Source organism: Sebastes fasciatus, chromosome 10 (genome assembly GCF_043250625.1).
Source record: "Sebastes fasciatus isolate fSebFas1 chromosome 10, fSebFas1.pri, whole genome shotgun sequence".
NCBI lineage: Eukaryota > Metazoa > Chordata > Actinopteri > Perciformes > Sebastidae > Sebastes > Sebastes fasciatus.
Genome location: NC_133804.1, coordinates 17,922,225 through 17,938,838, shown reverse-complemented (window position 1 = coordinate 17,938,838; position 16,614 = coordinate 17,922,225). Strand labels below are relative to the sequence as shown.

General features: G+C 39.6%; 1 protein-coding gene across 4 annotated transcripts; it reads left to right on the top strand.

The window, feature by feature from the left end:
• The first annotated feature begins 1,775 nt into the window (after positions 1–1,775).
• Positions 1,776–15,480, top strand: LOC141775383 (uncharacterized). Of its 4 annotated transcripts, none has more exons than XM_074648695.1 (12): positions 1,776–1,872; positions 6,710–6,881; positions 6,954–7,109; positions 9,168–9,304; positions 9,866–10,017; positions 10,160–10,348; positions 11,364–11,453; positions 11,566–11,655; positions 11,755–11,877; positions 12,125–12,256; positions 15,009–15,125; positions 15,238–15,480. In XM_074648695.1, the coding sequence occupies exons 1-12, from the start codon at positions 1,860–1,862 to the stop codon at positions 15,346–15,348; spliced, it is 1,482 nt and encodes a 493-aa protein (XP_074504796.1). In that variant the 5' UTR covers positions 1,776–1,859; the 3' UTR covers positions 15,349–15,480. The 4 variants fall into 4 exon arrangements, with proteins under 4 accessions (XP_074504796.1, XP_074504799.1, XP_074504798.1 ...); XM_074648698.1 differs by having other exon boundaries at positions 1,786–1,868; XM_074648697.1 differs by lacking the exon at positions 1,776–1,872 and adding an exon at positions 5,063–5,220.
• Positions 15,481–16,614: the final 1,134 nt, after the last annotated feature.

The following is a 16,614-nucleotide window of genomic DNA, read 5'->3' as shown; positions in this document are numbered from 1 at the left end:
AACCATTCTCCTCTATGAGTTTTCAGTGTCAGCATTCAGCACTAACGGACGCGACCCTCCACCACCCCATCACCTCCAGATTCATCACATCAGAGTAATCCTGCTCCACTTCATTCATCGGATCTGCATCAGTCTTCACCACCACCACCACCAGTGTCTAGACCCGGGGGGAATATTTCTACATCCTACTACAGCTTCACTTCCCCTTCATTATTTCACATCGGGTCTAAATCGCCAAAGACTGTTACTATTCATAATTCGTGCACTTTGTAATAAATCATCATTCAATTCATACGAGTCTTTCCTGATTGAAATAGTTTTACACAAAATTCCTGCAGTTATTGTGTTCACTATTTGGGTTAATTGTACAGTTTATCAGGTGTTATGTGTTGTTATTGTTATGCATCGAATATAATATGAAATATCCATAAAATATGTCACTTAGTCGGGGGTTGTCGGTTTACTCAATGATAGAAAGGGGTCCCCTAAGGAAAAAGGTTGGGAAACACTGATCTAGTGAGTTTCAACTCAGTTTTGTTTTGCAATAAATATGCTTTACTGCTGAAAGCACTGTTGCCTCAGAGGATACTTCAGACAATCAAAAAGTCACCTCAGGATTGAAAAGTGAATATAAAATGTTTTATCCGCAACGTCTGGTTCTTTTCTGCACAAAAAGATTCCCAAATTTCCAATTTAAATTCTCTTTGGGATCCAAAAACAAACTGAGCTTCTCTTTTTTCCAATCAAGTTGCCATGAAAACAAAAACATAAATGTCCACCCCCGACACAGTTATCAGGAATGTGGATCTTTCAGATCAGTTTGAGGAGTGCCTCTGGTTTGTTCTACATTTTATCGTAAGTGTGTCATGCAGTGTGAGACTCGCATCTTATCTCGGCCTCGATACACTCTGGTCTAGGTCTTGACCTGGTCTCGGTTTAGGTGGTCGTGACAACACTGGTTAATGTGGCTTTGGTCAAAGTCCTAGTTCTTATGTCGGGGTTTAACATACACCAATGAGATTCGTCAAAATACCTACACTGGTTTTCACAAGCCACTCTTCCTGCACACTTGAAAATCCAGTTTGAGATCACGATGAGCTGAGAGTTTATACTACTGGCCATAAAACCAGTAGGTATACAACGTCAGACAACAAACGATCGCACTTTCTCTCCCAGGACATGGTGTAAAAATATTACATCAGTTTAAGAAATTAATCTTTCACAACAACCGTGTCAATATTATCACTGTGAGTAATCATTTACAGGCTCGTAACTGCGGTGAGAGATTCAGACTTGGAAATGCTCCTCCTCCAACTCAGTTTGTTCAAACAAAACATTGGTCTCTGATAGCTTCTGAAGGTGCATCCTCCTTCTCATCAAACTGTCAAGAAATATTTCAGATCTTACAACTTGTCTTATGAATTAGCCTGTGCATTTTTATTTATTTTTATTTTTGATATAAATGTGCTGCTCTGGATCTCAGGTCCTGCCTTATTTTATGAATATTGTTTTTCTTAATTATTCGATTTAATTGTTGGTTAGCCTCTGTGTAAGCGATAGGTTCAAGACAATCACACTCCATTTAGTAGCTGCTCTGAAGCTTTCTTCTTCAGGCGATGGCGTTGCCCAGTTGTCATGGAGCTGTAGATTTTCAAATGTTCTTTAAACACTGCTGCGTGGATCAAGTGGTGAGATTGTTTTATTGTTTCCAAGGTCACAAATTAATTTTCTCAATACATTATACTGTATATAATTCTTCTTGTTTCTTTAATTGCCACAGCATGAATCACACACTGGGCACTGATTCAGTTCCATAGAGATAACACAGCTGAGGAAACACCCACCACAAACAAAGTCAAATGGACAGTGTCAGTGAGTATAAATACACAACCACCACTGAACTTGCTGAAGTTAACATGAACCGCGATGAAAATTCATAAAATTTTAGTTACATGTGGGTTACTGTAAGTCGTGCATGACTTGGTGACACCTGCCGTATCTGTACCCTATTCTGTGTATAGCAGGTATGGGGACTTTCTGGGACACTATCTGTACCAAAAGTCTCAGAAAACCCCTCCCACCTGCTGACCTCACCCAGTTCAGTCTGGTTACTATGAACTTTGGTTGTAGTTGGAACTGAGCAAAAGTCAAACACAAACAATAGATCACACATTTGCACTTATGCACAAAATTCCACACACAGGTTACGTACTGCTTTAGTACCAAAAGTCCTTTCTCTCGTGTTTTTGTTTTCTCTCTCTTGAAAAAAGAAAATTTCTGCTTTTCATTCATTTTATAAATACATTTATTTATCTTTGTATTTTTTTTTTTAATTTTAGAGTTTGACCAAAGTGTTGCTTCCTATTAATTAAATTGCATTGACGGCAAACATTTTAATTAAAAATCCATCAACCAATGGAGTCAACCAATATTCTATTTTCTAGTTTTTTAATTTCTTAATTTCTTAATTTTTTCATTTGTCCTTGCTCCTGCTAACTGACACTTTTGGTGTGGGGAATGTGTATACAGAAGAAGACACAGTAGACCAGAAGGAATTGTTATTGTTGTGGAAAGGATGTGATCCCTCACTGCTTTACCCAGCCCTTTCTCAGGCACCCATTAGCGTCTGTATGAGACGCACTGGGCTTTCAAGCTACTACAATGTAAACCCATCGGCGGCAATAGTAAACGCTGAGAATTAGTGGTCGGGGAGTGTGGAGACGTAGTTTAAAGAGTGAAAAGACACACAAGGGGCGGTTGGGAGAGGAGGTGGATGGGTCAAACAAACAACTTTATTAGTCCCGCAGTGGGGAAATCTGCAGTGTACAGCAGCAAAGGGGATAGTGAGAGAGAGTGGAGCTAAGTACAGCCGAATGCTGAATAAGACATTTTTAGGTGACCAAAAAGGTTATAATTAACTTTTATGAGCTGAAAAGACACTGTGAAAGAGTTAAAGCTGTAAGACGAAAACACAAACAACTCCCAGACCAAACAAAGCCGTGGTAGCGACCTGTCAATCACAGGGTCGCCCCGCCCTAAAGTATACTGTGTTTATGGTCTATCTGACTCTAAATGGGACCATAACATACTAAATGAACATCATGCTGTATTGAAGAAGACTTGAAACTAACGATCGAGACCATAAACTCATGTTTACAATGTTTACTGAGGTAATAAATCAAGTGAGAAGTAGGCTCATTTTCTCATACACTTCTATACAATCAGACTTCTTTTTGCAACCAGAGGAGTCGCCCCCTGCTGGCTATTAGAAAGAATGCAAGTTTAAGGCACTTCCGCATTGGCTTCACTTTTCAGACCCGGAGGTTCCCCATTGAATAGAACATGTTTACATGCTTTAATGTTCAAAAAACACTTTACTTTTCTCATACCGGCTGAGCTGTAGCACCTCTTCACTTTCTGTCACCCTCACGCGAGCCGCTTACCTCTCGGCTGCGTCTCCCAGCAGCAACAGACAGTGAAGGTGATCTATTGACAGTATATGAACATCATACCAGCAAGATTACTACAGTTTCCATGTCTAGACATCTGTAGAATATGTCACTGACCATCAATATTTTACACTTCCTCTCTAGATTTCAAAATAAAAGGCCTCTAGCGTTTTTAGTGCACAGAATCATGCATTCGTTAACACAATGCTTTTATTCTGAAATACTCTAAATAAAGCAGTGGTCTACTTGCAGGTTTCCATCAAGTTAATATAGTACAGGCTTTTAATTTTGTAAACACTGTAGTAGTCATAGCAGAAACCCTACATATGCTATAAATATAATAGACTGGGTTAATAGGTTATAAGAACATCAGGTGATGGGCAGTATTTTTCCGATGCTCTCTCTCTCTCTCTCCCTCTCTCTCTCTCTCTCTCTCTCAACAAACACCAAGTAACTTTATTGTTCTTTCTTTTAGAGGTGTTATTTAATTTTTTTTAAAGATATTTAATAATAATTTTCGTTTTCTAAAGGTTAACAAATAACGAAACTGTTTATTTTGCTTTGTTTTATAATAATAATAAAAAAAAAACACTTTACTTATATTTATCATTCTGAAATACTTCAGGTGTTTTTCTCCATCAAGGCGCAGTTCAGCAACAAGGTGGTGAAAAGCTCCAAGTTGTCTGAGATGTCGGAACATCAGCATTTATAATGTAAATTGCTGTCCCGCCCCAGATGTAAATTAAGTCGTTTTCGATAAAAGCCGCAACCTGGAATGCTGTAGAACAGGAACCCGAAACCCCCTGGAAATGTTGTTTAAAACTGTGCCAGTCAAAGTGAAGAGGGATTGCTGTAGGCTCTCTCTTACTACTAATGTATTTATTTATTTTTTTGTATTAATATATAGCCCACAGAAATCCCTCTTCACTGTCAATGAAGAGGGATTTATATATATATATATATATATATATATAATATATAAATCCCTCTTCACTGTCAATGAATCCCTGTTCACTGACAGAAAAGAGGGATTTATATGGGCTATATATTAATATTTATGTATGAATTTATTTGCTTGTTTTTAATAATATTTACAAATTACCACACAGTTCTTACCCTTTTTTGTCTTAAATAAATATAAATCACATTTATTATGAAGTTAAATGGCCATTAAAAGGCAAACTCTATGTAGAAAGAAAAGGCTGTCAGCAACAGCAAAAACACAGCTGACAGGTAGCTGAGACGCTCCCGAGACCTGGGTAACTCGCATCTAGGCATGACGCGGCCACGACGTGACGCTGCCGTCAGGGGAGCCTGAAGCGCGCTGTGTGGCCCGAGCGTTAGGTATTATGCAAATGTATTACTTGGTGACATCACCACGTTATAGAAGGCATTTCAGGCAGATCAGGAGCAGTGTTTCTGTGGGGGAGAGTAACTCCCTTTGGTGTGGACTTTGGACTTTGTAACTTTGCAGATCTTTTACACAAAAAACTATATAATATAATATATATCACACAATAAAGGAAAGGGGAAAAGCATAACAGGTCCTCTTTAACATTTATTGTGAGGGCTCAGCAATCATCGCTCTTCACCTTAACAGCGTGGAGGTTTTCAGCTGCACCATGAGGCAATATTGCGCGATCAGAGCCGCATGCCACGGGACATTTCCTGCTTGTGTCAGCACAACTGAGGCGCGGTGGATCGGGAGCTGCTGAGGGGAGACTGCCGCTGGGACACACACCCCTTCACAATTCAACAAAAACTAACCATTGTGAGTGTACATCTCTCAAATACTAGCTTATCTGGGGCTGACAACACTCAGGTCTTTTATGGGGGGTATTAGCCCATGTGTGCACACTGTCAGGGGAATAAACGTGCTTGTGATAGACCACAGACCCTTGCCCTCATATGATTATTCATGTGCACCTCCTCCCCTGCCCTGACCTCATGTTGGGCGCATCCTAATGGTCAGTTTTCCACCTGCCGACCAGCTCCTCACTGTGTCGTGTTATTTAAAGAGCACTCACACACGCTGAAACGCTGTCAGAGAGGGGTTTCTTACCCTCTTTTAATTAATCGTTAATTGCCAGACTACATTGGAAGTGTAGAATCATTTTACAATAAGTTCAAATCAACCAAAGACCATCATGGAAAAAGGTATGAGCATTTTACTGGCGTGAAGATTTGATTGAAACATGTCTTTTAAGCCTGATGATGCAACCGATGTTTGGACTTTGTTGGAGCAGCCACATGTTGTTTTGTGCAAATTGTTCACTCAGCTGGTGGAAGTAATCCTGTTGGAATGTGTCAGTGGTTTGAAGTTTTCAGTTGTCAAATGTAGCTTTGGTCTGCCTGAATGTTACCCTGCAGTCAGTGCTTAGTGCGTAACCAGGTAGAGGACTCTGAAGACTTTTACCTCAGTTATCATCTTTTCACTGGTTGATTGGAGGTTAGTGCCCTTTACGCTGTGCTGCCGGCAGCTTAGCAAAGCATGACTTATGAGGTGTCTGTGGATGTAAAGCAACAGCTGATCAGGGAAGAACCAGAAAAAAAGTTAATTTTTTAAGTTTGTCCTTGATTAAATGTTACTATAATTGTTGTTGCTGTTGCTCCTTTTTAATATCTGCTTTACAAACCAATGGCTTTCTGCAAAGTTGATTAATGACTTATCCAAATATTTGTAGCATTTGGGGTGTTTTTTTGCCAAATTTAAAGTTACCATGTTATGCATTCGAACTCCCTTTTAACAAAGCAAGTAAAACCTGTCATGGAAGTAGAAATACTGCATTCCCTACAGACAAAAGCATGCAAAACATCTGAAACTGTGATGGAGAGCAAGTGAAATTTGAAAATGCTGAATTCTGGGGAAATCTACACAGGATAGTAGCCGTGTGTGTGCCACATCAGTGTATTGTTTTAAGATTGCTTGCTCTAACCAGACAAATGGTTAATCTGTGTTTGAAGATTTTTAGCTCAAAAGTTATGTCAGATGTTATTGATAAGATATTGAATACTTGTTTGTTTTCTGAACTACGTGATAGATGATTCACAGGCAGGGGTTCTTGAACTCGAAGAATTTCTGAACTCAGAGATAGTAGTAGTCTTGTTCCTTTTATTGTTTGACCAAGCAGTAACAAAGTTATATACAATTCCTCTTCTTGGTCGTCATCCTCCTGTAATAATACATATCGTATTAGTAGTTTTATTTGTGTCCAGCTGCCTTGTTGCTAATCTAATGCGGACGCCTGTGTGCTTCACAGCTCGTAACAACATGACAGAGTTTTGGAAGGAGCACTCCAAGGACGCCACGGTGGAGGAGATGATGCTGGACTCTCGTGCCAGGGAGCTGACCCAGCACGAGCTGCCCGAGATCCTGTCCCTGCTGCCCTCCCTGGCTGGATCCAGGGTGCTGGAACTGGGAGCTGGCATCGGGTGAGTGTACAGCTGCATTAGACCGTCTGTAGTCGTGGATGTGTGTATATTTATACTGACGTGTCTCTACAGTCGTTACACCAGCCACCTCCTGACTAAGGCCGGCCATGTGACGGCTGTGGACTTCATGGAAAGCTTTGTGGAGGGAAACAGGCAGGACAATGGTCACCATAGCAACGCCACCTTCCTCCAAGCTGACGTCACAACGTTGGATTTCCCCCAAAACAGGTGTGTGAGATATATTCTGTTTAGAAACACTTTTATATCTTCAATTTTTAGCCATGCAGTGCTGTAGGGTTGGCAGTACCAGTCTGACGATCAGTCCACACACTTTAGTCCGCACTAAAATACCTCAACTATGGGATGGATTGCAAGTTGGTTCAGACATTCATTGTCCGCAGACGATGAAGCCTACTTACTTTGATGATCCCCTGACTTTTCCTGTAGCGCTGCCATTAGGTTGACATTTTTGGGATTTTGACCGAAATGCCTCGACAAATGCTGGATGGAATTTGGTACAGACAAGTTTTCGTTTATCACCATCATCCGGTCAAAACATTCATTTGACTGCTGATGTTAGCATCTAGCTGACTACAGCCTCACAGTGCAACAAGCGTGGTTGTAGACTCTCTCGCCACGTGCACAGCTTCACACGTTGGATTAAAACAGGCCGCAAGTCATGTATTCTGATGGAGGATGAATGACAGACAATATTGTACCTGTACCCCCATAAGATAAGATATGAAAAGATAAGATAATCCTTTATTAGTCCCACAGCGGGGAAATTTGAAGAATTACAGCAGCAAAGGGAACAGTGAAAACAACAAGAGACTGCAGTAAAAAACAAAAAAAGATATAATAGTAACTTGAATGGCACTCGGAGAGCGCAGACCTCCGCCCCCCTCTCCATTCAGCTTGCGCCATCATCCACGTGTATTTTTGTTTATGTTGAGATCAGCTGTATGTATCGGAGCATCGTAAAACACTTCATTCAAACTGGACAGAAACAAAATAAAACTCACCTAAACTGTTGTCGTTACTCTTTCCAACAATCACCAAGTGTGCTTTGGTCGAACTCAACTAAAATTTCACAGAGTTTAATGTGAAAAAACGCAGAATCTACAGTTTTCGCCCCCCACCCCCCGCTCTCTCTCTGTCTCTCTCTCTGAAGGGAGAAGGCGGGGTCATGCATCATCAATGCGTCATCAGTTACACTGCGCATGTGTTATACCCAGAGGTCTTAATGTTCTGGCTGATCGTAATGCTTAAAAAAAATCCTGAATCCGGACCATGATCCGGATCGCCACCAAACTCTAATGGATTGTTCATTGTGCCACACTCCACCCCTCCAAATAATTTCGTTCAAATCCATCACAGACTTTTGGAGTAATCCTCCAAACCAACAAACCAACAAACCAAAAAACCAACACCCATGAAAACATAACCTCCTTCCTAGGCCTTTGGCCTTGGAGGAGGTAATTAAGCAATAAGGTAACACTTTATAATAACCATCATTTATAAATGGTAAATTAATATTTATTTTACTGTTAACAAACAACTAAATGATAATTGTGTGTTTACTAATTATTAGTAATGCTATAATTTATGTTTTTTAACAGTTTATTGTTGCACATATTATAACATTTTATATACTATATTAAGTAATTGTTACAACAATAGATTGTTAATAAATAGTTTACTAATGTAATCGTAATGTCATCGTTATCGTCTCCTATCAGCTATGATACAGTATTGAATTTATGAACTAATTATTTCATATTACACAAACATTGTAAATGATCATTTCATTGTTTGTTGACAGTGAAATAACATTTAACTAAGTTTATTTAACTATCAATTTACCATTTATTAATAATGGTTATTGTAAAGTGTTACCAACAATAAAGATATAATAAATAAGTAAACAGTATAAAACAAAATATAATAGTAAACAGAGTGAATGAATAGTTGGGTTCACATTGTTGCACATATGAAATGTTGATATTGCACAGAATATTGAACCTTAATATTACACAGTGGTATATAATGATATTGCACATGAATGAGTGAATGAATGAATTGTCATTTTTTTTAGTGTGTGCAGTCTATTGGAAGCAGTTTTGACTGTAGAGTCTGACAGCAGCAGGATGGAAGGACCTTACAGCCGTTGGATCCACTGGCCATCACTGGATATTTCCAAACCAGACTACTGGCTTTATTTGGACAAAGGAAAACAATTTTAGCTCTTTATTATATTTGAATATGTCCATTCATTGCTCCCCTCAGCTTTGACTTCATCTTCTCCAACTGGCTGCTGATGTACCTGAGCGACGAGGAGCTGAAGTCCTTCACAGAGAAGGTGCTGTGCTGGCTGCGGCCTGGTGGCTTTCTCTTCTTCAGAGAGTCCTGCAACCACCGGTCAGGTACTGAGCTAACAATAAAACGTCCACATCTCTCCTTTCATCAATAATAAACATTGATTAGAACTTAAAGGTGCTTTTGACAACACTGATAACATTCAGCCACAAAGATGTCACACTCTCCCTCCCCCGTTCCATTGCATTCACTTCACAACATGTGGTTGCCAGTTTGTTGCACAACATGCAAATGTTATGGTCATGAGTGGAGTGAGACTCGTATGATATCAATGCCGTTATACTATTGGCTCACAAGCCTTTTTAGAAGTGGGAACCAGACGAGATAAACAAAACATTCTTTTTGGACCCGTCAACAATTTCTTTTAGGAAAAGCCATACTTTTATTCGGCACCTTTCTAAAAGCTCTGTGGATGTATTATTTTTTTTTAAATTATTTGTCTATATATAAATTGTATCAATAAGACCTTTAATCTGGCTCAAGAAATTGAAATAGGAACATATACGCTGCCTTTCTCAGTGAATTATGAATGCTCAGCAACATCAGCCAATATGTTTTTCTTAACAAATAGGAGAAGGATTCATTTTAACTTGTAACTTTGTACCAAGGTGACTCCAAGAGGGACTTCAACCCCACCTGCTACCGCACTGAGGCACAATACAACCACATGGTAACATCACAACAAATGGAGACGCCAAAGGGGGGCCAAACATTTGGTTTCGACATTGTGTTGAAAAAGAAAGTTCAGGCCTATGTTGAGGTAGTTATTTAAGTCTTCTAGTAAAACTTAAATAGAAGGACATATCAGTGTGTGATGTAGGTGTGAGGATGGGCGATTAACCCTCTCCTTTCTCCCCTCCACTCCTTGATCCATCTCCATCCTCCTCCTCCTCCTTTTCCAGATGAAAAACAACCCTAATCAGATCTGCTGGCTTCTGGAGAAGGTTTCCCGCTCCTCGAGCACCCAGACCGGATTCAAAACCTTCCAGCAGTTCCTGGACAACCAGCAGTACACCAACCGTGGCATCCTGCGCTACGAGAAGATGTTCGGGGCTGGTTACGTCAGCACAGGCGGGCCCAGCACCACCAAGGTACGATTAAAAGTCTGGAAAACACCAAAAGACATTGGCTGGAAGGAATTAATAGGATACAACAAGAACACTGAACAAAGCAAGTGAAGTGAAAAGCAGCAAATACATGACTTATGTGTCTGAAGTTGATGAAATAAATGTACTCTCTTCCACTCAGGTCCACATTGAAATTAAATTTGCAACACGTATTCAAGCCACCCTCGGGATGAATAACAATAACCGTTAACCCTTCGTCCAGTGCCATCAACAGGTCAAGATTCCAATTTGTCCACATTATTATAGACATGTTTCCATGACTAAGAAATGTGAGGATATGACTCATATGATGTGCGTCATGAAATGATAGAAATATTGAAATTAACTCTATAGCGTAAAACCACAGACTGTATATAAGAAGTGGGCGTAGTCACCGTGACGTCACCCATTGGTTTGTGGACTGCCGTTTTGAAGCCTTGAGTTCAGCATTTTGGCTGTCGCCATCTTGTTTTTTTGCAACCAGAAGTGACATAAGAGGATGGCGCTAAGGACAACCGAACACTGAATAAGATATTTTTACGTGACCAAAATGTAAAGCATCCCCTGCTTTATGGTCTATTTGACTCTAAATGGGACCATAATTTACTAAATGAACATCATGCTGTATTGAAGAAGACTTGAAAGTAGTGATTGAGACATAAACTCATGTTTACAATGTTTACCGAGGTAATAAATCAAGTGAGAAGTAGGGTCCTTTTCTCATAGACTTCTATACAATCACTTATTTTTGCAACCAGAGGAGTCGCCCCCTGCTGGCTGTTAGAAAGAGAGCAAGTTTAAGGCACTTCTGCATTGGCTTCACTTCTCAGACTCGGAGGTTGCCCACCACGTGAAACCTTCACTACTCATTATCTTTATCCTAATCCTCCTTATTTCCCCAACAATTGAGATGCTGAACAATTAAAGACAGACTTATGTAGCTTTATCTCTTAGGACTTTGATTAAACTAAAGAATGAATCCTTTTTTATGTGCTGACAGGAGTTTGTGGACCTGCTTAACCTGAAGCCCGGACAGAAGGTGCTGGATGTTGGCTGTGGTATTGGTGGAGGAGATTTCTACATGGCAAAGGTAAGAGCCAAGGAATCTGGCAAAGTTAGGGTGACAGTAATATTAATGATTTTATAATGATTATAATGATTGAAAAGACTAAAGTGATGGCGATGTTTCTGTTACTTTTCAGACCTTTGGAGTGGAGGTGCTTGGCCTTGACCTGTCGGACAACATGGTGGACATCGCCATGGAGAGGGCGATCGCTGAGAAACTGCCATCAGTACGTCTAAATATCCCCTTATCCTATTGGTTTAAATACCACAGAAAATAGTTTGATTAATGTTTGTTTTAATCAGTAATGGCATGCGCTCTACCTCAGGTCCAGTTTGAGGTGGCTGATGCCACTAAGAGGTCGTTCCCAGAAGGTTCCTTTGACGTGATCTACAGCAGAGACACAATCCTGCACATAGAAGACAAGCTGGCCCTCTTCAAATGCTTCCATGTGAGCATTTTCTCTCATACTTTTAAACAGTAGCATTAAGTCTTTTTATTGCTTTCCAAACCTCTGTTTTGAATTAGTAGCTTGGAGAGGACATCTGGCAAATCTTACAAAAACACATGCAAAAACTAAATGAAAACAATTTCATGTCATCTACATATTTCTTTGGGACACTATTGCCTTTTATGTGACTTTATCCGGGCTAAATTTCCTGCCTTATTTTTTCATTCTCCATGCTCTTTGTGTCCAGTCATGGTTGAAGCCAGGTGGCAAGTTGCTCATCAGTGATTACTGCTGCGGGGAGAAGCCCTGGACACCGGTGTTCGAGGCCTACGTTAAACAGAGAGGCTATGTCCTCTATACACCCTCACAGTATGGCAAGGTAAATATACAGTACAGCCTCATTATGTAATAGTTTGTGAAAGGATTACACTGCCCTATGGGGAGTTCGGTCCTCTTTACCAATATGCGACGAGAGTACACTGCAGTGTCTGTTTGCACACCGTACCATCCAATATGTAAACCCAGTGTTATAGCCGCCAATATTAACTTATCACAGCTACATCAGTAGATAAATATGTTGACTGATAAGTTGCAAGAATGATGAATACAGAAATGCCAAAGATCAGTTGCAGTGTCAATATTTCATAGTTTGTCCACCAGATGGCACTTATAAGTAAGTTTTGAAACGGTGAAATGTCCTGCTCCTCTGCCAAGATCAACATATATATATATATATATATATATAGTATATACTGTAGGTAAAAAAAAGAGATAGATATAAAATATATATAAATGTTTTTTCTCCTCGTTTCCCATCTCAGCACTGTTGGCTATCTAATAAATGCATAAAATGCCCTAAAAGATTTTTTTTAAAAACACAAGTTGTAGTTAATGAGCTATAAAACACAATATAACGATTATGGTCCTTTAACTGTTTGACCTGTGTACATAAAAGAAGTTAAGCTAAGATGTCAAGTTAAGATAAGATCTTCTGCTATTAAATAAATAATACAATAATAATAATAAACTACAATGTCACTCGCAGAGCGCATACCTCTGCCAACGTGTGACTTTAAAAACAGATTACAGCTCTCAGCTGGCGGTTACATGAGGTGAGCGGCTTATTATTAACACGGCGTGTTTCCGTGTAACGTATCGCCGGATGCCTCTCTATTTTTTTTCACAGCAATATAAAATATTAGAAAGGGAATTACGACCTGATTATAAATATTATATTTAGATAATCATAACCTTTTGAATTGTGTGTTTTTATGCAAATGACCACTACAGATGGCAATAACAAAGTACAGTACTGTGTAGGCTACAGTACCCTCCCACTCCTCAAAAACAGGGCTCCCCCGGAAGCTACGGTGTAATTTGAACACTGTAATTTACCATGTATATTATGTTTTTTATGTAAAATATATCGAACATTGAATTACATCAGATATAAAATGTTATTCCTTCATTTAGCGCAGAGATTTCAAAAGTGGCAGATAATATTTCTGAGTGGCAGATAAAAATATATACTTACCTGCCACAGTGGCAGGCAGTGAAAAAAGTTAATTTCAGACCCTGGTCACGCGTCATCAATGCGTCATCAGTTACACTGTGCATGTGTTATACACTGTGGTTTTAATGCTCAGGCTGATCCGAATTCTTAAAAATATTCCTGAATCCGAATCATGATCCGGATAGCCACCAAAGTCTAATGGATTGTTCATTGTGCCACACCCCACCCCTCCAAAAACTTTTAGTAAAATCCATTGTGGACTTTTGGAGTAATCCTGCTAACGGACAAACAAACCAACGCCGGTGAAAACATAACCCCCTTCCTCGGCCTTAATTTTGTCATACCTGCACCTCCCAACTGATGGATTCATATCAATTTGCCTACCAGGCCAACCGGTCTGTTGAGAATGCAATCAACATAGCACTCCACCACAACTTGCAACACCTGGAATCACCTACACATGCATCCTGTTCATAGACTTCAGCTCTGCCTTTAACTCCATCAACCCACTCAAAGTATTCACCACACTTTTGGATATGAATATTGACCTTGCCATATTCCACTGGATCCATAGCTTCTTGTGGAACAGACCACAGAGGGTGAAGGTTAATAACAAGGGCTGTCAATCGACTAAAATCACAATATTTAATCGCGATGAATCACATGATTGTCCATAGTTAATCGCAATTAATCGCAATTGAATCACACATTTTTTTATCTGTTCAAAATGTACCTTAAACTAAGATTTGTTGAATATTTAATACTCTTAACATGGTAATGGGCAAATATGCTTGCTTTATACCAATGTATGTATATATGTATTACTGGAAATCAATTAACAACACAAAACAATGACAACTATTGGCCAGAAACCCTCACAGGTACTGTATTTAGCATAAAAAAATAGGTCAAGATACCCCTTTGAAAATGGCCATGCCAGTTTTTCCTCGCCAAAGTTAGTGTTAGTTTGGAGCCTTATTTAGCCTCCTTCCCAATAAGCTAGTATGACATGGATTCCTTAGGTTTTCTAGTTTCATATGATGCCAGTATCTTCACTCTAGCTTTAAAACTGAGTCCGCCACAACCTTAAAATCGGAAGTTGAGTTAATGCGTTAACGTGTTATTATCACTTTGACAGCCCTAATATATAATATATAAAATGTTATAATGTGTGCAACAATAAACTGTTGGAATAGCATGACTAATAATTAGTAAACATTATTAATCATCGTTTTGTTGTTCAACAGTAAAATAACTATTTACTCAGTTAACTAACTAACTTTAATTAACTATCAATATACCATTTATAAATGATGATAAAGTGTTACATCTTATCTAATCTAAGGGTTGCATACTTTTCAACAAATCCTATGTCAGTATTAAAAAGCCCCTTAACAAGCCTGTCATGTTTAGATGTGTGTCTGCACACCAGACCGATGTGTCAAAGGTTTGTTTCTATATTGGATAACTTCTAAAAAGTCAAAGTCTTCTGTACAGACTGCACAAATAGTGTGTCACTGTGCACTCAGTGGATATGTTGCTGATGTGTTTACTACCTTCCATCAGCTGGTGGTGCTGTTCCCCCTCTACTTCACCCCTTCTGTCTCTCCTCCTGTAGTTCCTTCAGGAAGCTGGTTTCTGCAATGTCCGGGCAGAAGACCGGACAGCCCAATTCATCCAGGTGATAAAGACAGAGCTGGAGAATGCCGAGGTGATCAAGGATGAATTCATTCAGGTAAGCACGCGCAACCTTTTCAACCTAATGAAACCAACTGAACCTAAATTCCTCTCTAAATTCTTTGGATGACTGCTCATCGTACCTGTCCTCTGTCCCCTGTCCCCTGCAGGAGTTCTCTGAAGAGGACTATGTTGAAATAGTAAATGGATGGAGGGGAAAACTGGGACGTTCCAACAGTGGAGACCAACGACGGGGCCTCTTCTATGCTACAAGGGATTGAGTGACTGCACTCAGATAATAAAAGAAAAAAAAAGTAGTGATTCTTTGCTTATTGTCTATGCTTTTGTCTTTGATGAATTGTTTGTTCAAACTTAAAGTTACAGCAGCACTTTATTTAAAGTGTGGGACTGTCCATGTGCTGAGTGAGCATTTATTTATATGAAGCTCATGCGTAAATTCAGACAGGAAGACTGGGGGTGCAAGCTCATTCATTCTCATTCATTCTGGTTCTCTCTCTCTCATGGGCTATTAATGTCAGCTGATTATGGGCGTCTCTCTTTTCAGTGACCAATCAGAGCTTGCCATATCTCCCTCAACCAATAACATGCTGCGTCAAAAGTTTAAAAACCATTCTCCTCTATGAGTTTTCAGTGTCAGCATTCAGCACTAACGGACGCGACCCTCCACCACCCCATCACCTCCAGATTCATCACATCAGAGTAATCCTGCTCCACTTCATTCATCGGATCTGCATCAGTCTTCACCACCACCACCACCAGTGTCTAGACCCGGGGGGAATATTTCTACATCCTACTACAGCTTCACTTCCCCTTCATTATTTCACATCGGGTCTAAATCGCCAAAGACTGTTACTATTCATAATTCGTGCACTTTGTAATAAATCATCATTCAATTCATACGAGTCTTTCCTGATTGAAATAGTTTTACATAAAATTCCTGCAGTTATTGTGTTCACTATTTGGGTTAATTGTACAGTTTATCAGGTGTTATGTGTTGTTATTGTTATGCATCGAATATAATATGAAATATCCATAAAATATGTCACTTAGTCGGGGGTTGTCGGTTTACTCAATGATAGAAAGGGGTCCCCTAAGGAAAAAGGTTGGGAAACACTGATCTAGTGAGTTTCAACTCAGTTTTGTTTTGCAATAAATATGCTTTACTGCTGAAAGCACTGTTGCCTCAGAGGATACTTCAGACAATCAAAAAGTCACCTCAGGATTGAAAAGTGAATATAAAATGTTTTATCCGCAACGTCTGGTTCTTTTCTGCACAAAAAGATTCCCAAATTTCCAATTTAAATTCTCTTTGGGATTCAAAAACAAACTGAGCTTCTCTTTTTTCCAATCAAGTTGCCATGAAAACAAAAACATAAATGTCCACCCCCGACACAGTTATCAGGAATGTGGATCTTTCAGATCAGTTTGAGGAGTGCCTCTGGTTTGTTCTACATTTTATCGTAAGTGTGTCATGCAGTGTGAGACTCGCATCTTATCTCGGCCTCGATACACTCTGGTCTAGGTCT